General features: G+C 36.8%; 1 protein-coding gene across 4 annotated transcripts; it reads left to right on the top strand.

Annotated features, from left to right (window-relative positions):
* Positions 1–879: 879 nt before the first annotated feature.
* LOC6578631 (protein GDAP2 homolog) lies at positions 880–23512 on the top strand. Of its 4 annotated transcripts, XM_015163260.3 has the most exons (13): positions 880–1133; positions 10686–10764; positions 10847–10998; positions 11066–11208; positions 11738–11870; positions 11955–12064; positions 12982–13242; positions 15363–15490; positions 15571–15671; positions 22640–22793; positions 22863–23002; positions 23066–23264; positions 23342–23512. In XM_015163260.3, exons 2-13 carry the CDS (start codon positions 10690–10692, stop codon positions 23384–23386), a joined length of 1641 nt encoding a protein of 546 aa, XP_015018746.1. In that variant the 5' UTR covers positions 880–1133; positions 10686–10689; the 3' UTR covers positions 23387–23512. The 4 variants fall into 4 exon arrangements, with proteins under 4 accessions (XP_015018746.1, XP_015018747.1, XP_015018745.1 ...); XM_015163261.2 differs by lacking the exons at positions 880–1133; positions 10686–10764; positions 10847–10998; ... (2 more) ...; positions 11955–12064; positions 12982–13242 and adding an exon at positions 13598–13701 and having other exon boundaries at positions 23342–23511; XM_015163259.3 differs by lacking the exons at positions 880–1133; positions 10686–10764; positions 10847–10998; ... (2 more) ...; positions 11955–12064; positions 12982–13242 and adding an exon at positions 15227–15269.
* Positions 23513–24202: the final 690 nt, after the last annotated feature.

Here is a 24202-nt window from a genome sequence, read left to right as displayed (position 1 = left end):
AAAAACCAAGAAAAATACCTAAAAAGTATAAAACCAACGAAAAATACAAAAAAATATAAAATATAATTTACAAATTGCATTTATTTATTTCACGAATGACAGGCGACGTCTCTATCTCCCTCTCCTTCTCTCTCAGTCTGCCACCCCTACCGCGCTCCTGGCTAGCCATTGGCTATTTATCATTGGTTACGCCGATTCACGTTGTGCTTCCTCCTTTCCAATTGGTGTTTTTTTTTTTTTTTTGTCTTTTGGAATATTTGCTGATTATGACAGTTATAGCTAACGGTATACTGAGTGCAGCTGCATCTTCAACTGCAGCTGGGAACTCACTTTCGCCTTCGCCTCGCTCAAACATTTTCCTTTTCTTGTTTATTGTATAATGTCATGTTTGGTCAAAGCAAATTCAACCGCAACAACAACAACTCAGGCGACAACTAATGTCCGAATCATTGGCCTTTGCCCTGGGTGACTTGAACCCGGCTGTGTTGATAAAGTTGCAAGGTAAATATATGATATATATAAACAGACTTCATAAATCATGTTTGGTTATTCGTATGTTTTCAAAGTTACCAAATATAAACACAGAGTGCAAATCAAGCACCTAATAGGCTTATTTCAGTATTCAAATTACGTTCAAGCTTACGCGCCGTAGTAAGTCTATTTATATACTAGCAAAAAAGTAGTATTATTTTTATAGTATATGAAATTTGGGCACACTTGCGCGCTAAATAGCCAAAGCTTTTACAATATATAAACATATGCCAACCAGCTTTCTGTCACTTGGCTTGTTGGTATTTATTTGTTTCCCACTATGGTCAACCAATTTTGTCATTTTTTAGTGCTAACTGGCTTTTGCTGGTAAAAGTCTCAACTCGAGCTTTCAGTGTCGAACGTGAATTCGTGACGAGCGGTGGGTAGTAGAGACGTGTTTGCGCCAGTTTAATTTGCAACACACACACATACACACAAAACACTATAAACCATACACATAAACACCAAAATATAAAAGTGCACAAAGTGTAGTTAAAGCAATAAAGCAACAAAAAGTGCGTGCAAAAAAACATCAGCAGCAACTAGGCATCAATTGCTGGGAAGTGCGTAAATTGTGAAACGAGTTGTATTCATTGAGAAAAGTGCGTAAAAATTAAACTTAAACATTCTGGTTTTTATATCAATACATACACATATACACACACATTCACATGTTAGCTTGCATATAGTTACCTGCCGCACACACATACAGAACTGACTGCCGCATTTTTTCTGCCTAACTTAAACCCCTCTCCCACTTCCAATGTATAGCGTACGTATGCGTGCGTATTTTCGAGTGTGTGTGTGTGTGTGTGAAAACATTTTTAATGGCTTTGGCTTTTCTTTTGGGTGTTTTCATTTTGTAAAAGTCGCTAAAGCCGTTTATGTGTGTGTGTGCGCCTATGTGGGCGTGCAGTTACGTTCCAAGCGCTGTATAGATCTTTACTAATAATATAACTGTTAGTTTTGGCTGTTATACAATAGTAGTATTATTGAACACAAGCCAAACACACACTGAAATAGACTGTGTCTATGTAGGATATAAAAGAATTACACACACACACACACACACACGTACGTAGCTGTGTGGGTAACGTATCAAACGTAACCTTCACAGCTTGTGCAATGGCTGTGCTAACAAAACTCTGCAGAAGCCGCCGCCGCCATCACAGCTGAGTAGCAGCGCATAAGAAAGAGAGAGCAAAACAACAAACTAACTGTAAGTTGACGCCATTCAAATGCCAGTTATAATTGCTAGCTGAGCGTTGTTTAGAATTAAACGAAAATGTGCATTTTGTTGTTGTTTTATTTTATTTTTTTTTTCAAAGCTTTTCTATTCTACGTGCAGTTCAAGGTATTAAGAATTGATGTGCATAAATAAAAGAGTTACGAATAAAAGGAGACAAAAGCAACATACATAAAAACATATATACACCTGCATATATGTATATATGTGGGCTGGTGCACAATTCCAAGTTAAATGGCAAAACCAAGGCCTAGCTTTATATTCTGTTAGACCAGGTGCATGATAGCCCACAAACATGCCCTACATATGGGCTATCTTTGTATATATACATATATGTATATGTAAGTATATGTATATGTTTGTGCACCGCCCACAACTGATTAATTGTCATCGCTGGTCCGTGCTCTGCTGGCCCCCCCAACTCTACCCTGCTGCTATCCAATTATTTACAATTTCCTTGTCAATGCCATTGGACTAATGCACACATGTTCTTTGTACACTCTGTTTATTCAATAACATACTTGCCCAGTGCACCCTGTAGCTGTTATTCCCCGCTTGAGTGCGCTTTTGCAGCTCAATTATCAAATGCTTTTAAGGCGCTCTTAAGCTGTTGGTATTGGTTGGGTCACTTTAGGTGGCAGATTGGTTGCGCTAAGAGGAATACTGGATCTTATGTAAATAGAGATGTGATCATCAAAACATTACTGCGATTGTGCAATAAATGTTGGATAACAAAATTTAGCTATAAGTGCATTGCCAAACAATTGAAATAAATATTATAATATATAATATTACAGGATATATACATAGTCTAATAATCATATATATTTATATATATACAACCAGAACCTGTTAATAACTTTGTTACACCTCATGATATTTATATTCGGTACAGTGGGCATTACTAGAAATCTTCGACTTATTTGATTTTATTTTATATTAGCTAAATGCTGAGAAAGTCTACAGAAATATAGTCTAAGCTCTAGCTTTGTATTTATATATCAAGTTGCTAATTTATGCCCACTGTGCGCGTTCAATAAAAATGATTGCCATTACGATAATAATTATTAATAAGCAGCTTAGGTGGAAATATATTTATAAGGAATTTACGCCTCTGCGGGAGAGGTACAAAGGCGACACATTTTGTTAACAATTATTGGAATTGCTAGAAAGAGGGTTACAGTTGAATGCGTAATGGAAATAAAGTAGCGTATATATAAATTTAGATTATATGTCTATAACATTAACTGCAGTTAGTGCAATTAAAGAGACAAATTGACGAAATCGAAAACCGACATCAGTCGGAGAACATTTCATTTGATGATGAGCATGATTGATCTGGTCGATAAGGCATAGAGAGATAGAGTATAAACAGGGCCTATTTGGATTTCGGGTAATGATTGAAAAGAGTCGGAAATCGCGCGCGAGACACGGACTAAGACCGAGCCCACAAAGCGCGACGAATGACGCATTCAAAATAAATATAAACAAGCGACAACAAAAATAACAATAAGAAGCACAGTTGACGTTGAACGTTAAGCGTCGAAATTCGAAGATAAACAAATCGAACGCTCGCTGACTGGTACAGGAAAAACAAAAAAAAAAAAAAAACTTGGCATTGTCATTCGGCATGCCCAATACTTTAGCCCAAACTCGGATGGCAATGCCCGCCTCAGCTGCTTACCTGGCTTACTTACGTTTGCCTTCTGGTCTCTTTATGGACAGAGATCAAAAAAGAAAAAAAGCAATAAGAATAAGAAAGCAAAGGACAATGCCAACAGGCCGTATACGTAATGTTGTGCTCCGTGCCAAGCGCAGCAGTTGCCATATGCACGAATACGAGCCAAAATACAGTTACAAACACCTATACAGATATATATAATATATTTTTATACCTGATATGGTCATGGGTAAGCAGGCTATAGGACCTGTTAGTATTAGTCCTTGGCAGTCCTTGGGCATGTGGGCGACAAAAATTTCGCATTGATTATGCAACAGTTTTTGTTTTTTTGGCGGATTGAGCGTGTAGCGTAAACAAAATTCAGCAGCGCGACCAAAAATCATATAAAACTCGAACAAAATAAAACAACTGCAGGGAAAGCAGGGCGCTGGGGTAGTCGAGGAAATGTTCTGGGAATCGACAGTCAACGTAGGAGAAAACTTGCGAAAGCATGATCGATACAGCAAAGGTTCCTTGCACGCAAAACTAAATATTAAAGCTTAAAGTTATTGCTTTGCTATTGCTATATAATTTATTTTTAGCTATATTCAATATAAGTATTTAAGCAGAATTTAATTTTAATTTTTTTAATTGTAATTTTACTAATTTATTTGTTATAAAACAAATTTTCCATATGATTCAAAGGGTTCCTTCTGTATCTTCTCCAAATCTCAAAGACTTTCAGAAAAAAACAATGCCAAAGCATTGAGGCTGCATAAAAAAGAAAGCGAAATTCCATTAACCTAAAAAATAAACTTGAACTCTTAAACATTATATGTCACCTATACGCAGCTGCCATAAATGTAAGTGACAAAGTCGAAATGCTTAAGATATAGCTTTTACTTCATCGAGCATTCATATTTAACATGCACATTAACCTAATTAACATCAAAATATATGTTTGTTTTTATCTAAAATTTTTATGGTTGAATTATTAAATTCTTACATAGAAATGTGTATTAAAATAATAAAGTAAAATGATAATTAATTGTTCATAGTCTACATTTAAATAAAACGTTAAATATTTTATATTTAATTTGTATTTAGGTAACATTATTTTGCTTACAGTTAGGAATTTTTTGACAGCCCTAAATTGAAATGTCAACAATAAACATAAATAACTGTTTAATAGGGAATCTTCATAAAATATTTAACAAGCATGTTAAAGTGAATTAACTCAATTTTTGTAGTAAAATAGTTAACATGCATGTTAACATATCTTATATTCTCAATTTGATTTTTTCTTTGTGGAAATTTCTCAAGATTTGAACATGCATGTTGAATCGTTGTACAGAAACTCCTCGGTTTTCCATGTTTTCATTATACAATGAAGCCACTTATATATGAGAAATGCCAATTACTGTCTGGAACTTATTAGATATGTGCAATTTTACGCTTATCTTTTCCATGCTCGAACCCACGTAATTGTCGGGGGGTAGAAAAACGAAATTACGATTCGACTCGGAACTGCTTGACATATAAAACCGGCAAGACCAAGAAACTAACTGCGTTCTACAATAGTCTAATTGACTCTAGCATGTCAACGTCAACAACAAGTTAAGGAATAGACAACAACAACAACAACAACAACCACTTGTACAGCAAATAGAAATTCTTAGTCGCGGCAGTTGCTTATTTCACTTAAGTGTGGGCTGTGCCGCAGGGGCGTGGCATTTGCGTTTCACTCATTTCTAATGCATTTTCATTCTGACATTTAACAACGTTACACGCGCCGTTTACGTAACACAGCGGATTGACGATTGATGATTGATGATTGACGAGTGGCAAATGCAGCCTGAATCTCTTAGTAGGCACAGAAATATCGAAAATGTAAACTATTTAATGATGATGATGTGATCGTGTCTGACGCATGACCACACACACACACACACACACACACACACACTCATACACACCCACACATGCAGAACTATTAGCAAGATTATGACCAAGTCTTTGTGTTGTGTTGACGGCATTTGTTTGCCTTAAGCTTTAAAGTACACGAGGCGCGTTTAGCCAAGCCAAGTTAAGACGTAATTCATTCAAGAGTCAACATACACACACAGGCACACACACACATAGACGTGCTCATAATGGTATGTGTCTATTGCTTTGGCTACAAAATTTGCTTTTACAATGAATATGCACTAACAGCAAAAGCAACTTTAAGCTCTCCCTCTCTCTCTCTCTCTCTCTTGCTCTCTCTTTTTCTCGCTCTCTCTGCTGTTCTCTTGTTAGCTTTAATATTTGTCAATTTTGATATACTGCTCAGACCAGCTTGACTTGTATACAGGGTGTGCCGTGGCATAGCACAAAAATATGAACTGTAAACAAAATGTGCAACACGAATAAATCAACACATCATACTGTTTAATATATTCAATTATATACGGATATATATGGGTAATGTATAATATATACATTTATTTATATATATTTAGTAAACATTTACGTAACAAGAAACGTAAGAAATCGTTTTGCATTCTGTCTTGAGTCCAGTTCATTACTTTCAAATGCATTCTTGCCCTTTAGTCATAGCTAATAAACAAAACAATTAGTATTAGTTAGTATTAGTATACTTACTATTTACACGTTAAAGCCTTTTAAAATCAGATGTCAGTTGATCTTGTACTTAAATGTTTGTAACACGTAAACAAACTTCAAAAAATATTTATTTTGATGACAAACTGAGTTGATCTAGCCCTGTTTGTTTGTCGGTATATCTGTGTTTGTGACATATATAAAGTCTATCTACCTGCTTATAAGTATTATAACTGTTTGTAGGTCTGTTAGTATGCAATTCCACATATACTTATCAGCCTGAGTGACTCTTAGACTATTCCTCTCTCTCAAAGGCTAAAGACATAAAATCTTACACGTGCATACGCCTTAAGCAAGCGGAGATCAAAGTAATAAACTGGAGTCGACATATTTGGAATACACATTATATAGATTTATGTAGAAGTATGCACAAATAAGGTATATTCTGAACACTTCTTTCGTGTCAAAAAATAGCTTGAAAGTTATATCTAATTTTAATTAATTATAAATAACTCATAAATCTTGATATCTCAACAGAGTCAATTCACTTCAGAGATTCTTCTAAAGTATGCAAGAGTGTTACTTCAGATTTTTTAATAAGGAATAAGTAGTTCACATATATGGCATGCTCTTGCTCTTTGAGTAAATACAGAAGAATATTAGAACATTTTATGTATTTATGTATAGAATTCAGGTAGACGAGAGAACTCTGTGGGATTCCTTGAGAGCTCCTTGAGAGCTCCTTAAGAACTCCTCGAGAACTTTTGTATATATATTCCAATAATACGCAATGTATCAGTTACCATTTAACATTCAGTTCAAGACCTTAAAAACATCTTAATGATTTTGCTTTGTTTCATTGTAGCTTCGTTTACTTTTGTTAAGTTACTTTTTGTCTTAACTGAAATTATTTCCTTTTGTTAAGCTGCTTTTTGCTTTAACTAGCGTAAATTATAAGAGATAAGAATTATTTCCTCTTTAACTTCTACTTCTTCTACTGTTTTCTATACCCATCTGGAACTATCTTTAAGTAATGGCAAATTCCAAGAGAATTTGTTCATCAACTCTATTTTGTAGCTAAATCCCCAAAGAAAAACCTTTTCTTTCTTTGAACAATCTGCTTTGTATTGTTTTTGTCAGACAACAGTAGAGCCACGTCCAGACGCTTGTGTATTTAACGTTCAGCTTTGACGTAGATCTACGGCTTCCGCGACTGTCAGTCGGGTTAGCTAAGACAAACTCCGAAATTCTGTTTGCCAAGTCAAGTCATGGGAATTACTAGATCAGACGAGGCGAAACAAACAAGCGAGCCCTGGGAATGAAGTTACTTCAACAAAATTTATAATACAAATTAATAATTAATTCGTAATTAAACTTTAGCGAAAAAACCCCGTGACTTGATAGAACAAATCATTTTATATATATATTTAAATACAAAGAAAATCGAAGCAAGTTATATAATGCAATTGAGAAACTTAGTCAGCATTTTAAATTACTTAAATATTTAATAATTAATAATAATTGAATATTTTAGATATAATTCTTTGGTATATTAAGGAGGATTTAGCTATATGTAAAGATTGGTTACGGAGTATAAATTGGATACGGAGTACCCCTAATCAATATATAGTACAGTAAAATTGGTTAAAAGGCCAACCGTAAAGTTGTATAACCTAGGGAGTTATCGCTCTTCCCCGGAATCTGCTAAGGAAGTATAGTATATTTACGTATTACTTCAATTTTAGCAATATAAAATAGAACTTTCAACTAATCCAACATTTTAAAAAACTTTTGTAAGCCAAAATTGTTGACAGTTTAGTTTTAGATTGAAATCTACATTAATGCTCCATTAAATCATGTTAAATAATCTCAGCTGTTTTCAAGTTAATTGAAGCAAGTTTTCGCTTTTAATTCTACACATGTGGAACCCAAAGAGCTGTTGCGTTAATGGAGCTGTCTTAACGTTAATTTGACTTTGTATTTTTATACATATAAGCAAATATATTTTTAAGAAAAATAATGCGTTCTGTTATTGCAGGTGCAATAAATTTAAATATTTACTTAATATCAATTATCCGACCCTCGGCAGGTAAACACCATTTGTATTATGTAAGTCAGGGCTTAAGAGTTAAACTTTTGGGGAATTCCCCGTATCAAGAGTGCCTAAAAATCATTTGTAATTTTAATGGGGAATACATTGAAGACGTACCAAAGAGAGATTCTTGCTGATAACGGATTAATTCTTATTTAACAACGATCATCACTTGTAGATTCGCTTAGTATCGATTGTTGGGTATTTATCAAGTTGTGTATTTTAGATTTACATTCATTTAGGTTTCACCCGAGCTCATTTTGTTATTATTCCGTGTTTTTTTATCTCTAATACGCACTTGCTAAAACAAATAACGCAGTTGGTAAAAACATTTTTATACAAGTAATTCCAATTTGTATGTTTGAATGGGGTGTTTCCCTGGTCTATATAATGCAGCCCAAACTGTAGCACACCTGCTTATTAATGTTATTTGCTTGCTAATAACTATTTTGCTGACAATTCTCATTAAATAGTTTTAACTCTAGTATACGCTGAAAGCCAAGCTGCGGTCATTAATTTACTTGACTCTTTCTCTAGTCGTATAATCCCCTAACCCAATCGTTTTTTTTCATATTTATCACTGTAGATTGCTCGCTAATGGGAATATATTTTATTTCTGTGTAGCAGCTCACGTTAGCATTTTCATTGGGTATCTTACTAGTTGTGCATACCCTAACTCTGTTCACATTGTGAATTAAAATGCAAACAATTTGCAGATGAATTTATCAAGGTGTATATATAAAATTGCTCTTATATAATGCTGTGCGTTGATTGTTTGAGAAGGTGTGAGGAAGCGAGAGAAAGATAGTGTGTGTGTGTGAGTGTGTGTGTGCACGTGTGTTTGCACTGGTGTGCGTGTGTAGCATGTTCATTGTGCTGCGCTTTTGTTATCAGTCGCACTCGAAAATAGCACCTTGAGCCAGATTACAGAAGCCAATTTAGGCCAAAATGCTGGAGCATATATAGATATATAACATATACATACATATATATATATATGACATATATATAAACTATATGTTTGCAGTACTGCATATACCTCTGCAAAAGGGCAAAGGTCAACTGGAAGAGAGTAAAGGAGAGAAGAGAAGTGGGGGAAAAGAGAGAGTGAGAGAGAGTGAGGTGGAGCTACTCTGGGCCACTCTGGCTGTATGGCAATTAGAAAAGGCAGCGCGTTGCAAGGGCTTTGGACATTGCACCTTTGTTTTTGCACCTGTCATTCAGCGCGTATGACGCACATGCCATAAATAGAGCATCAAGTGGTAGCAAAGGGCGGAAGTGGGAGAGGAAGAGGAGCAGCAGCAGCAGCAGTTAGCTGTGCAGCACTCGAGATAGCTGTGAATGAGACGTTCACTCGATTGTTCAGCTGGAAACTAACTGAATGTAATTGTTATTCTCTTATTCAAAAACTGAATCAAAACTGTTGTGTTTCTCTTTTGTTACTTTTTGTTTTGTTTTGTGGAAATTAGAATGAGAATAAAAAAGAATAGAAAAACAAAAACAGATTCCGTTCGTTGACGCTTTTTAAATTGTTCTTTCCTTTCGCTGACTTACAGCGCGTTCAGAGTTTTAGATAAGGCGAGTGTTTCCAAAAGATTCGCTTTGGACCAGTTTGAGCCGGTAACGGTTGACGTTTGGCAACAACAAAATTAGCGGTTAGCTTGGCCCACAGTTTATCGCATATTGAGTTACAAAAATAATATTAATAAAATGTTTTTTAATTTTTTTATTTTAAAGAATATGGCTTAAAGATAATTTGTATAATATCTGTAGAAAATTGTAAGCATATGCAGTAGAGGCATTCTTGCCTTCTGTAATCAAAATAAGATAAGCGATAGAATGCCATGGCAAGATCATATGTACACAGATCGTAAGCCAATGAATAACCTACAAACATGTATTTTACAGACTACAGGTATTCCCGCTTTTTGTAATCACAATTAGATAAGACGGTCTTTAAAAGATCTACTGTACACAGCTCCAAAGCCAATGCATAATCTGCAAATAACTGGGGTTCGTTAGGGTAAAGGTATTCCCGCTGCAGTACTTAATTTGTTTATGCAGTAGATGGATTCTTAAATCTGATTAGTCATATACTCACAGATAAAACATTCCTTATATACAGATCAAATGGTAAGAAGGGAAATTTGTGCTCAGTTTTTACTTGGAGTTTCTTTAATCAACGTTTTCCACCTAAGCTTTCCTATATATCTTCCATAAAACATTATTAAATTGTACAGCAATATAGATAGATACTTGAGATAAGAAAAGTTCTCAGATATTATATGTACATAGATGATATAGACATGGTGTTATCTTATCTTAAAATCATACTAAAGCTAATTTATATAATGCTAGAGCTTACTTTGACTATCCTTTCCACTGAGTTTGTTTAACTCATCTAAAAAATATTCCTACAAATTTAAGTTTTTCTTTTAGTCTCCCTCACTCTTTTACCCGACCCTGCCTACACACATTTCCCACACACCCACACTCATTTGCCAAATTATCAATCGTAAGCATAAATTCATCTTATAATTCTCAATCAATTATAGCGCAATGCGTCTCGACACGAACTCAAATGTGGACTTCAAAGCGTTCGATTCCAGCTCCAGCCCCAGCAACAGCTCATGTGTAAGTTAACAATGGAACCACTCTTGGAGGGCATATAACTAAGCTTAGGATTTCTTTTTCGTGCTCTTCTAATCGTAATTAGCTTGTCAAATTGGATAATTTGGCCACTTGGGGTGGCTCACAGAAGACGGACACACGGCTGCCCCTAACGGATTATTCAACGCTCGGCGGGCCGCGGCACAATTGCAGTCCCTTTCCCCTATCCAAAGATGTCAATAATCGTTTTGTTATTTGGTAGGTGAATTCAATAGTTGGACTTGAGAAATCAGCTAATACTCTCTCCCTCTCTCTCTTTGAATAGGGATGGCGATATGACCACACTGGATGTGGATGCCATCACAAACAGCAGCGATGAAACCCTGACTGAAAGCAATAGCATATCGGAGCGCATTATTGCCGTAGCCGGCAATCAGCTCAAAGAGGAACTGAGCACAACTGTAAAGGGTAAGTCATTGGAGTGCATATAGATGTACAGTTGAGCTGAGGAAAATAGTATGGAAAATACCGCAAATAAATGAAATCAAATGAAAGGATACTTTTGATTTAGAATAGAGTGCAAATATCGATCAGAATTCCTTAATTCATTTATGACAATCTCAAGGAAATGCATTGTTAATTTGCTATTCACAGGAATAGTAGTAGATATAGTCGTACAGCTCTGTTCATTAAAATAGTAGTGCTGCATCACAAGTAACTTAAACCAAATAAAACGGTGTTAATTCAGTTGAAAAATACCAAAAGAATGTTGGTTTATAATGCAAAAAAGTTATTAACATGAAAATCCCTTAGTTTTTGATGAATTCATTAGTTTTTAGTTTTTAGAAATATTTCTTGGAAATAGTAGTGCTCTTCTTGGAACTGCTATTTCCTGCTATGGCTGTAAGAAGTCGAAAAAATATTAGTAAATTAAATAATATAATGAAATTCATATCCAACAGTTGCTTTAACACTACATATAAATCCTATCTTCCAGAGTGCCGCATTGGTGATGTGCGCGTTACGCGTGGATACAATCTGCCAGCCAAGTATGTTCTGCACACCGTTGCACCCGCCTACAAGGAGAAGCTCAAAACAGCCGCCGAGAATGCGCTGCACTGTTGCTACAGGTGAGACTGGCTATAGATGAGCTACATATATTAGAAGACATAACTTAATACAACTCTTTCTTTTTTGTGTGTTTCTTTCCATAGAAATGTGCTGTGCAAGGCCAAGGAGCTGAATTTGCGCACCATCGCCGTTTGCAATGTGAGTGGCAATCAGAAGACCTTTCCAGCCGACATCGCTGCGCACATTGCCCTGCGTGAGTAAAGCAACCAAATGCAAGACCGATCTGATTTGATATGGGATTAGTATGGCGTGTTACAGTTAGTCTCTAGTATGAATCGTAACAATGACGTCTATGCATTATCTAAGCTTGTTGTTTCTTGGTCACTTTGTCTGCCCAACTGTCTATTAATTTTGTGCTTTATCAGGTACACAGTTTGCTCTCTCTATGTGAGTCACTCTATATTTTAGGCATATTACTCAAGGATAATCTTTTAGTATATTTAATATCAGCTAGTGTATACCAGGTTATCTATTTTGATCAAAGATTGAACTTGCACTTATGGCTTATCAAGTGTTATTTATTTATTTATTCTGGCTAGTTGATATTAAGTGCACTTTGTAAATACATTATATATTACGTCTATGACTCGATGATAAACTCGTAGCAGAGTAATATCTATAGATATGTATGTATACCTTTTTGAGTCTTTCCTGTAGAAATTTTGCTCAATTTTAAGCATACCAAGATATAAAGATATATATATAACTATATTCAAGAACTTTCCAAGCATCTAAGCATACCAAGATATAAAGATATATGTATATAACTATATCAAAGAAGAAGAACTTTCAAATATTATAATTACTATAGATTCTCAGTTAAAAAATATAGTTAAGTATATCAAGATATCAATTCTAAGGAATTTTTAAAGATTTAACTACTATAGATCCTAAGTTTCAGCTTTTTGATAATATTACTTATGTTGCAATTCTGTCTTAATACAATATTCGTATAGTTCCCAAACAGTTTATTTGACCAAGAATAGTTTGCTTCAGCTAACTTCTCCTGCTCCATCTATCAAATCAGTAACGTTTATAGATTCTATAGCAATCATTATCAGCTTAATCAAATCTAATGCTCTACCTCTTTCCGCTTTCGCACCTTTACAGGCACAATTCGACGCTTTCTGGACAAATTTACACAGCAGGTTGTGATACTGTGCGTCAATAGCAGCGAACGCGGCACGTATGAGGTGCTGGCGCCGCTCTACTTTCCACGCGATCAGCTGGAGGAGCGCAGTGCACTGTGGCAGCTGCCCAAGGATACGGGCGGTGAGCTGGGCGAGCCACAGCATCCGGATCCGGATCGTCAAATACGCATCATACGGAATCCGCAGCACAGTCACAGTGCGCATATGCGTCATCGACACGGTGAGTTGTGCTGGCAACAATGACGTTTATGGGCTATCGGTTATCAGTAATCGGTTATCAGTTATCTATTATCAGTTATCGTTCCATTGTTATCTGCTTTGCTGTATTTCTGTGCCTTGACTCGGTCTAGAGCAGGAGCCTTGAGCTGATTGCTTTGTTGTTAGCCTCTCGACAGCTGCCGATAATGTCGATGTCGATAAGATTAGACAACCCCACACACACACACACACGCACACCTACTCACACAGACGTATTCTTGATATATTGTTGTGCGTTCCATTCCCAATTCGTTCAAATTACCTGCAAACCCATTGCTATGGCTTCAGTTACGTTTCGAAGACGCCAACGCGTGGTCAGCCAAACGGTAAAAAAAAATCGACGATTCTCCAAGTGATTCTCATTGTTCACAGCTGATTTAACTGAATTGCGTTGCAATCGAAACAGCTTAACGCAACATTTGTAAGTGCAAACACAAAATACAACGAAATCGAATCAGTGTTCAGCAACCGAATTCATATCTCAATCAAATTGTGGTGTGACAGCAGCTGCAGCAACAGCAGCAATAAATTGTTTTCCGAATTACGTGTCTAAATCTGATAAAACAGTTTCGGCAATCGTTTTTTAAAACTCAACTCATTTGCGCAAGTGACGTCAGCAATGACGGCGCAGGTGCCAATAGAAAAGTTTTGCTTCGGGTAAAAAAGTGTTGCATACTTTGGGGCGGCATAAGAAATTCAATTTAAATGCGAGACTATAAGCTGAACGGGAAGTGAGCATAAGTGCAAGAGGTGTAATGTTCATCTAAAATACAATAAAAACTACAACAACAAACTACAATAACAATAATAATTGATCTGCAGCTAAAATAATGCACAGTGAAGAAAATATAGAATTTGATTGGTTGTTATTAAGATGGATGAAGTGAAACTATCGAACTGCTATAGTTTATCTGGCTAACTTTGGCTTTTCGGCTTTTGGCCTTTCTATCAGCTAGTGGCAAGACTTTGCTAGGGCTGATTACTCTCCGATTCTTTGTCTCTGCAGATAGTGCAAGAGTTTTGCAACAGTTTACTCTGTAAAACTTTTGCTTAGCATCTGGATAAAGCTGTACTGCTTGAGTCATCTGAAATTCTTCCAAATCATTCGTCCTAGCAGTTTCTAACTGTTTTGATTTCAGAGCTTACTCTGTAAAACTTTTGCTTAGCATCTAGATAAAGCTCTACTGCTTGAGTCATCTGAAATTCTCTCAAATTACTCGTCCTATTCGTCTGTTTTTACTTCAGATCTTTCGCTTCAGCGCTTCCACTTTCTATGTTCCCATTTTCCATCCGAGCAGCTAGTTAATGTTACCCGATTCTCCACTTCAGCATCTTGTTCTGCATCTCAGTTGCTAATGAAAAGCTGCGCAGCATTGCTTCTTCGTTTTGATTCAAGTCCGCACGTAACGCAAGTTTATCAAAGCAAATCAAAGACAAGCATTTAAATTAACTGTGCGTCTTATCGCGACAGTTTGTTAAGATTAGTGTTGGCCATGTTTTTGAGCTAATGTTGTTGTTGTTTTTGTTGCTGTTGCTTCCGCTGCTGTTGTCATCTTGGCAAAATTCATTTTGCCCCATTTAAATCATGTCAACTCTAGTAAACAACGCAGCACGCTTATCGTCCCCACTGATGCCCACTCCAGCATCACATCAGTTCGCTCTGCCTTATAGCAGGCTGCAAAGGGGGCGTCTCTGCTGTCTCCTGCGCGCTCTCACGCTGAGTTATCCAATGTTGGCGCTGGCTCTGCTTCTGTCTCTGCGCTGCTTGCGTCGCTGCTGACTGAAGCAACGTCCGTAAAGCTGTCGACGCCTGCGTCGCGTTCAGTTGATATCAAATTACGCAGCACTGAGGTTGAGACTTGGCAGCACAAAAGTCACAAAAGCCGAATCTGTGCAACGAGGCTAAAGCATTGATAACAGTTAAAGAAGCAACATAAGAAACAACAACAACAACAACAATAATGATAAACAATTCATTTGAGTTCTCCTGTAAATGCATTGGCATCATCACAAATACGCCTCAATATACTAAACAGTCTCTCTCTCTCTCTCTCTCTCTCTCTGTTTACATCTCTCGCACAGCTGACGACGATTCAGACGTTAGTCCACACGACATGGAGGGCAACAGCTCAGATCTGGAATATGGCGCCCGGGATATGAATGGCCTTAGCCTTAACTCCTACAGCAGCGGGTTGCAGGCGCAGCTACAGGTGCGTCTCTCAACTCTTCTTCTCTTTACCTATATGCCTAACATACCTCTCTCTCTCTCTCTCTCTCTCTCTTGATATAGCGCGATCTGGACAGACAGCATTTGCTGAGCGATCGGCCCAGAGCTGGCATCTATGAGAACGTCGTTGCTGAGGGCATTGAGGGCATGGAGCATCAAGAGCGGTGAGTGCTAGTCAGTAAAAGAGATGAATATAGACATAGAAGCGCTGAGTGGGCTTACATTTTAGACAGCTGCTAACTTAGGCACGCTAATACGTTGAACATGCATACAAATATTTATTTTCTATAATCAATTGTATTTCGATATATTGATACAGTATTACGTATACCCGTACTCTTATATCTTTGTTATCTCCAACTCCCACTGTATTCCTCGAGGTTTTCTTAATGCCCCCCACATCCATTCTTCATCGTTTCTACGCCTCTTCTTAATAATTCTATATGGGTAGATCGACAAAGTAATAGATTTCCAAGTAAAACACGCAAATAGATCGATAAACTGATATTTGTCTGATATAAGCAAGAATTGATTTTCATATTTCATTTCAAATGCCAGAAAGACACGCAGAGATGTGAGCAAAACAAATTCGAATTCATAAGAAAAGTAGAATAATACACAAGTATAAAGTATCATTCTTAGGAAACGTGCAGATGCCTAAATTTAAATTTATTAATTTCATGTACAATATCAAATGATACTCGAGGCTTGGACTCCCTAAGTAGAGCGAGACTTGTCTCAGTTTAGACGCTAGTCCAAGTCTATGTAATCCCTATTGTTATTCTTACCTTGTGGGCAGGTGTCAAGAGTTTCGCGTAAACAGTTAGAAGAGTCCGAATCAGGTGTTTGCTTGCGTCATTAAATACATATTGTTCGTCCATTTGCAAGTCGACTTCCAACTGGCAACTGGCAACTGGCAACTGCCTACTGCTGTCGTCTGCAGCTCATAAAAGTGTCTTCCACCTGTCCCTCAGTTGGCCCTAGTTGGTCATATAAACACATTCTGTAATATCATTCGTAAATAAATGGAATTCGTGTGTATTTAGCGTGCGCGTGCCGGAAATATCTTAAGCGTCTAACAAATGACTTTCTTTGACCGGACTTTCTCTCTGACGGCGCCTTGCCCAGCTGCCCCTGGTCCCTGGCCCATGCTCCCCGCCCTCGTCCTTCCACTGGCATTTGTATTGCCTATGCAAATTTTTACAGGACTGCGGCACGCGAGTGCCGCGCGTATTCGTCGTACACTTTCTTGTACCTTCCCCCCTCAACCCTTTGCCCCTTGACCAGCGTCGACTTCTTGGACTATGACACTTGCCTAATGACGTCATTGTCGTACTACTCTCGACGTCATCGTTTGCATGTTCAATGAGGAAAAAAATACATGTCTTGGACCCTTACTAAATATAAACTTCTAATTATATCCTTGCACGTGTCTCAATTGGGTTTGAGTTATTTCCTAAGCCATTGCAATAATGTCAATTTATATATAAATATATCTAGTTGTCATAGAATAGAAATGAAGTATACGACACGAGGTCAATGTCAAGAAAGAATTTCTTATAGATGGAAGGAGAGAATAACCAATTACTATTTATATGACTCCAATAATAACTTTACATTAATATCTAATATCTATATTAATATTTGAGTAGATTTATATTTTTCCCAGCTGTACATAGATTTCTGATATTTTCTAGTTTCCATTGCTGTCTCTCTTTATATCACTTGCCTACTTACCATTCAACCCTCGCTGAAGTTTTTGTTTTTAACCTTAGCCTTTATGCCGTTTACGACGCGATTTGCATTTCGCACTATCTATTCCGTAGCCATAGCCCAATCCAATCGAAGTATTCAATGCGAGTTATTCGCATACAATTAAAAAAAAAAACTTTTGGTCTTTCAACTTGAAATTCCGTTTTTGTTTTCATTTTGTTTTGCTGTCAACTCAATTATGATTGTCCGTCAATCCAGATTCCAGTTCAGAATCCGATTCCCCGACTTTATAGACCTCTATATACACATATACAATTATCACTCAACTCACAACACTCAGTTCATTGAATGCAACCGCAAATTTGGTTGCATTTAATTCAAATCGTGTGTCATCGCATTTTGTTGTCACTTAAATCGTAAATTAATCTAAATACTATATGCAATATATATATGTTTTATAAATCAGATAACTGACATATCTTAATACATCTTTATATATAAAGGTCTGTATAAATATGTAAGCAAGCGAGGCTTTTTGGCTGACAGAAACAGTTCAATGCATTTAGATGAGTTCACAGTATTTTGCCCTGGTTATACCCTATAAACCGAAAATTAGTATATGGTATTTGTCTGGCATGGGCTATGACTGGAAAATCCTGAAATCCTCTTATTCTTAATTAGTTACATATTAGATCATATACATATGCATATGCCTATAGATATATCTATGTATATATAGCTTATAACAAAAGTACTCCTGACTTGCACATTCATTCTCTAACTATTATTCACGACTTGCCTACAGGGTATCTGTGGGTCGACTATCAGTTACTCTCATAATTTTACTACGCCGCCATCGCTTGGCCTGTTTTGTTTTAAATGTAAATTGCGCATACGTCATGTTGGTGTTGTCCAAAAAATATGCCACACACAACACACAAAAATCAAACAACAACACGCGAGAGTTGAACTATTCAACTGATTCCATTGGACAGTGCAAAGCAGACACGAATATGCATGAACCGATTGGCGGCTGTCAGGTAATCAGCAGGCAGGCAGGCAGGCAGTCAGTCAGTCAATCAATCAGTCATGCCATGCCATGTCCTTGGAGAGGCAGAAGCTATGCTCATATACAATTGTTATTGTTATTGTTGCTGTCTCTGCCTCTGCGTCTGCCTCTGCTGTTGATGTCATTGTACAGCAGAAAAGGCGCAGCTGCGCAGAGAGTAATAAACTGTTAGAGAGTGGAATGAAGAAAGTGAAGAAGCGTATGACTGTGCGAGAGCGAGCGAGAACGAGTATCTGTGCACTTCCTACTGTGCGCTGCGCTATTCGCTTCACTCTCTTGGTGTACACATAAGCTAACCGTGAATCAGGCAGCCAAACAGAGTGGGAGAGTGACCGAGTGTAATTGAGAGAGCGCAATTGGAGCAGCCTGTGGGCAGCGTTCGGCATTCGTAAAGAGAGCTGAACGGCGTCTGTTCAGTCGAGAAGCGCAGCTCGTGGCGTCTGGTCGTGTGTGCTCTAGAAACGATTTGAATTGAGTTTGGACCAACAGATTTATATAAACTCAATACTTCTATATACAATATATACATCCAACTAATAGCTATAGAAAAACAATATTTTCGGTTCATAAGCATTTATATTATTGTCTTGACGCGGCTTCTTCCCACGCAACGCAAAAGTCTGGCAAAACTAGCTGCTTCAGTTCGAAATAAAACATAAATAAAATCAAATATTGAGAATTCTATTTATAAATAAAAAAAGCACAAACCGCGTCGAACGTAATTGAAAGACGCGAAACGTCTGCGCCATTTGCGTCAATTAACAAGAAAGTGCACTAACGGCAAATAGGCATAATTCCATAAAATTCTACGTTGCGCTCGATCGATAAAAACTGTAAAAGGCAAAACACCCACAATAATAACAACAACAAGAAGAAGAAGAAGAAGAAGAAGAACATAATTGAACAAGAACTAGCAAAAGCAAAGCAGCTTAACCAGCAACCCACCCACCCAAGCAGCCAAGCAACCAACTAAAACCCCATCAACCACAATGACAATGCTCGAGGGCATGACGTCCATAGACTTGGGCTCCAGTCCCATGCAGGAGACTACCGGGGACATCATGTCGGCCGATGAGCTCATAGAGACACCAGAGGAGAGGTAAACAAATTCAATAAACGCAAAAAGAGAACAGGAGAAAAGAATACAAAATCAATTCAACTAAAAACAAGCTCGCAATATAAACTCTTTGCCCGATGACGTTTGACATTTCTCTCCATATTCAATTTTGATATTGGTGTTTTAATTGCGTGACGTCATTGCTCCCCACACTCCCCTTTCGAGCAGAGTGAGCTTTGCTCGACTTCAACTAGTTGTCGTCTACTACTGCCACTACTACTATTTATAGCGCCTCGATGGATGCTCGATGGGGCAGGTCCTGTGGACAGACAGCTCATCAGCCGAGTCATGCATTATTGAAAGCACGCTTGCGACCCTGACTATGGGTATAGGTACGATACGCCCATCCGCCTACCTGGCGAACCAGTCGCTAGCTGCCATGCCTACATTACCTGTCAATTTCAAAATTGAACAAAGGCATGCAATTTGCGGTGGCGGCAGAGCGGTTAGAATAGCCATAGGTACAGTAGTAACTCGTTGAGCAGAAATGCGGAAAAATATGAGAGAAAGAAAGTAAGTTCTAAGAAGGTAAATAAAATAATATATAAAGATAGGAGTTAGAGAGTTGGAAAGATAAGGGATCCAAGATATAGGATAATTAGAAAGTTATGTACATATATTTATTTATTTGTTTGATAGCAGTTCACTCGTAGCATTCACCTTAGTCACCCTTTACTGTAGCTAATGCGCATTTGCTAATTGCCTGCTTTAATAACTGATTTCTTAATTTAGCCAACAACAGCAAAAACTAATGAAAACAAATATAAATGCGAGCGAATTTCACACGCGAATTTTTTTATAATCAATATAGAATAGAATTTTAGAATAATTTATACAGATTATAGTTGCTAAATAGAAGAATATACATAAGCATAGAGAGTGTAGTCGAGTCATTAGAAGAGTTAGCAGAATGTGTGGGCGAGCTTAGATTATAGAAAAGGATGTCGTGAACAGAGAGTAGTGTAGAGAAGTATAAGAGAGTAGAAGACGATGCAACATGCTACCATATCAATGCATCAATAAGTAGAAGAGTCAGCCAATATGAAGATGAAGTAATATTTAGAATGCTTAATGCATAGAAGAGTCGTATTGAAGCAGTATAAGAAGCGAGAAGAAGAAGTAGCGGTATGCTGTCAAAGTATAAGAGCATGTTGTATGGAGTCAGCATTTAGTGAGTGTAAGAAGACGCAGTGCTCTCAGGAAGTCGAAGACAATGCAGCAGGTAGTATACTCAATATGTATAAGAGTTGACAGAAGTGTATAAGAAGATAGTTAGCAGACAGTGTAAATAGAAGAGCTTCTCGTATGCAGCATGCTCAATGAGTAGAAGAAGAAGAAGAGGCATGTACATGAGTAGAAGTCTGGGTCCATTGTAGTATTTAGTATATTTACAGTACATACTATAGTATTTCCCCTGTTTAGCTTACATGTTTATAATCAATCTACGTAAATACGCGCCATTCTCAGCTAATGGAGATTTTGGACTATGCTGTGAAGTTTATACATAATGCAGTATACTTAGTCAATAAAAGATTATATATAGTATATGCATTAACTCCTAGATATACGTATTTATCTGCTTCGTTTATATACTGCGTCACAATGCGTCACTTCGTTTTGCAGAAGCGAGAGCAAACTTTTATCTTAATCTGATGGGAGGATGTGCTGCAGATGCTGTCGCTGCTGATCTTATCAGCTTCAGGGCTTATCACTTGATAAGCAGCAGCTACCGGAGTTAACTGCGTCACTTTGCACCAGGCACAAACGCACACCAGCACAAACACACACACACTCACATATAGTAGGCGTGCGCCAGTAGAAAGAAAATACGAAACTGCCTAATTAACACCTTTTAGCAAAAGTCAATGCTTGACTTAAATGAGTAGTCAGTCAGGTGATTACACCTGTAGAGCTGAAAATAGATTGAAATTTCAGCTAAAAATAATATAAAATTTAATTGGAAATTATATATTATTTCAAATTGTAGACAAAGTGGAAATTTTCCTCTTCTTTTTCTAATATCTGAGCATTTCTATATTAAATAAGCAAGAGCTGTTATTAACTAGAAATGACAACCTAATTTAACTATTAAAAGCCCGTCATATTGATTTGTATTATCAAAGATTATATATTTTTATATTTTGTACTGTATAAGCTATATTTAGATTCATTCTGCTGCTGCTGTTAGCTTCCACTCGGTTTATTAACAGAGATAACTCTCCCAGCATTACAGTCTATTTAGCTGTTATCTCTAAACGAAGGCCGGCAAAACTAATATAAACTCAGTCTACGTGAAATTCGCAACATTAAAATTGCTTGGCAAAAGAAAGTAGATATATGCACCTTATCATCTGGTTTAATTAGTAAAAGTATAATTGCGTGCTCCCGTTGTGTTGGAGCTTATCGCACAGATATTTACTTTAATTTTAGTAAATAATAATAAAGCCAAGCGTAGAAACTTTTGTGTGCCCAGGTAAATGGCGTACAACTCATAAAACTGGGCACAAACTTTTCAAAATATTTATAATCCAAAGGCAGACAAATACGGTCGATCGTTAAAGTGAATGTTCATGTGAATGCGAATACGAATGCGAGTGTGAATGTGAATGTGAATGTGTGTGTTGCGAATTCGTAAGCAGTTCAGCAAGGTAAACACAATCACGATTACTGCGAGCTGCTAGCTGCTAGTTGGGAGTGACTCTTGCTCTTAGATGAGCTACCGAATCAGTAGACAATGACTTAAATAAACAATTATGAACCAGTTATGACTGCTCTAGTTGGGAGTGCACGACTTACAGTAGAGTCTAGACTAATTCTATGTACACATATATGTATAGAACCCCTATTATGCGAACTTAATAAGTGGAGCTTCCAAATTACGATCTTAATGGGATTTTCAGTGCATATATATAACATATATATATACTGTAAATATACTATATATGTATGGAAATATATTACTATATATGCGATCATTAGGCTTATGCGACAACTTAGCTCTTAATCGAGATTAATAATATATATACCATATGACATAAGCCACTTCTATATCTGTTCATTACGTACCTCACTTCAAAATACAATATACCCCTTTGCACCTATGACCAGGGTGTGATATACTCGATTGCTTGTTAAACAACTTTAAAACTAGATCAATAAACCATTAGCACATAAGGGGAATCAACAATGTTTACAAGCAATATCATTACGAATTTGTTATTTATCTGTTACAGATATGAACGCCTGCTGCAGCGCGCACAAGTTGAGGATTTGAATGAGGTGTCTGGCATCGGTTGTCTATATCAGAGCGGAGTGGATCGTCTTGGCCGACCTGTGATTGTGTTCTGCGGCAAATGGTTTCCAGCCCAGAGCATTGACCTGGAGAAGGTAAGTGCCACACAATAAAACTGCCTATAAATTGAGCCATATTGATAACAATATTGTGTTATATTGCAGGCGCTGCTGTATCTGATAAAACTGCTCGATCCGATTGTCAAAGGCGATTATGTCATTGCATACTTCCACACGCTCACGTCAACAAACAACTATCCATCGTTGCACTGGCTCAGAGAAGTCTACAGTGTGTTGCCATACAAGTGAGTGAACTAATATCAATGCGAATGTAAATGGGTATTCCAATAAACTCCATTCTTCAACAGATACAAGAAGAATCTGAAGGCCTTCTATATAGTGCACCCCACATTCTGGACTAAAATGATGACCTGGTGGTTCACCACATTTATGGCGCCCGCCATCAAGGCGAAAGTGCACTCGCTGCCTGGCGTTGAGCACCTGTATTCGGCCATTACAAAGGATCAGCTGGAAATACCCGCCTATATAACCGAATATGATATGGCAGTGAGTACTCCATATACCCATATATTGATTTTAATATATACAGATTTACTTATTCTATCTCTATTTGTCTCTTCCAGACCAATGGCCTGCATTATTTTAATCCTGTGCCGACTGCCTCGTAGATGTCAGCCATTGTGGCTGTCTAGAGGCAGCTGTAAACCACCAGATATATAATACACATAGTTATATACATTATACAGACATATATATACACACACACATACATACACAGACGTATATTGAAATTTTTTATAAATTTTATAGAATTGTACTTTTTGTTTTCTTATTATAAATTGTAAGTCGAATGAAATTTATTTTCTGTTTTCAATTGTTGAAATCGTTTTTGTGTAGGTATAAACGAAGCAAGTTAAACTCAACCAAAATGGAACGCGAGCTGATCAAGTGTAGAGCTAGATGAATATATATATATATATACTATATATATATATATATATAAACTAATTCAAATGTTATCTAAAATGAAAAACATGTTAAAACATTCTTATGAAAATAAGAAATAAAAATTTTGTTGATTTGCTAATGAACAAATATGATTAAAAAAACGGAAAATAAATTATCAACAAATTAGAAAAGCTAAAACAAATTGAGAATTCGATTAGCATTGTTTGTAGTTAAACAAAAAGTAACAGAAAATTATACATAATATAAAACTAAATTGTATTACGGCCTATGTACTTCTATATAGGGCTATATCTCTAACTGTATTATCTCTCTCGTGCAGTGAGAAAGAGAGAGAGAGAGAGAGCGAGGAAATCCCCACAAAACTAAGAAAACAAATACGTACATACTATATAAATTCAATTGTAATTATACAAAACACGAAATGAAATTATAAAATTATATATACATAAATTATACACACTAAAACCAAAAATAACAAATAAATTATATATATACATAAAAATATATGTTGCAAT

This window comes from Drosophila mojavensis, unplaced genomic scaffold (genome assembly GCF_018153725.1).
Source record: "Drosophila mojavensis isolate 15081-1352.22 unplaced genomic scaffold, ASM1815372v1 contig_80, whole genome shotgun sequence".
Taxonomy (NCBI): Eukaryota; Metazoa; Arthropoda; class Insecta; order Diptera; family Drosophilidae; genus Drosophila; species Drosophila mojavensis.
This window is presented reverse-complemented; position numbering and strand designations above follow the sequence as displayed.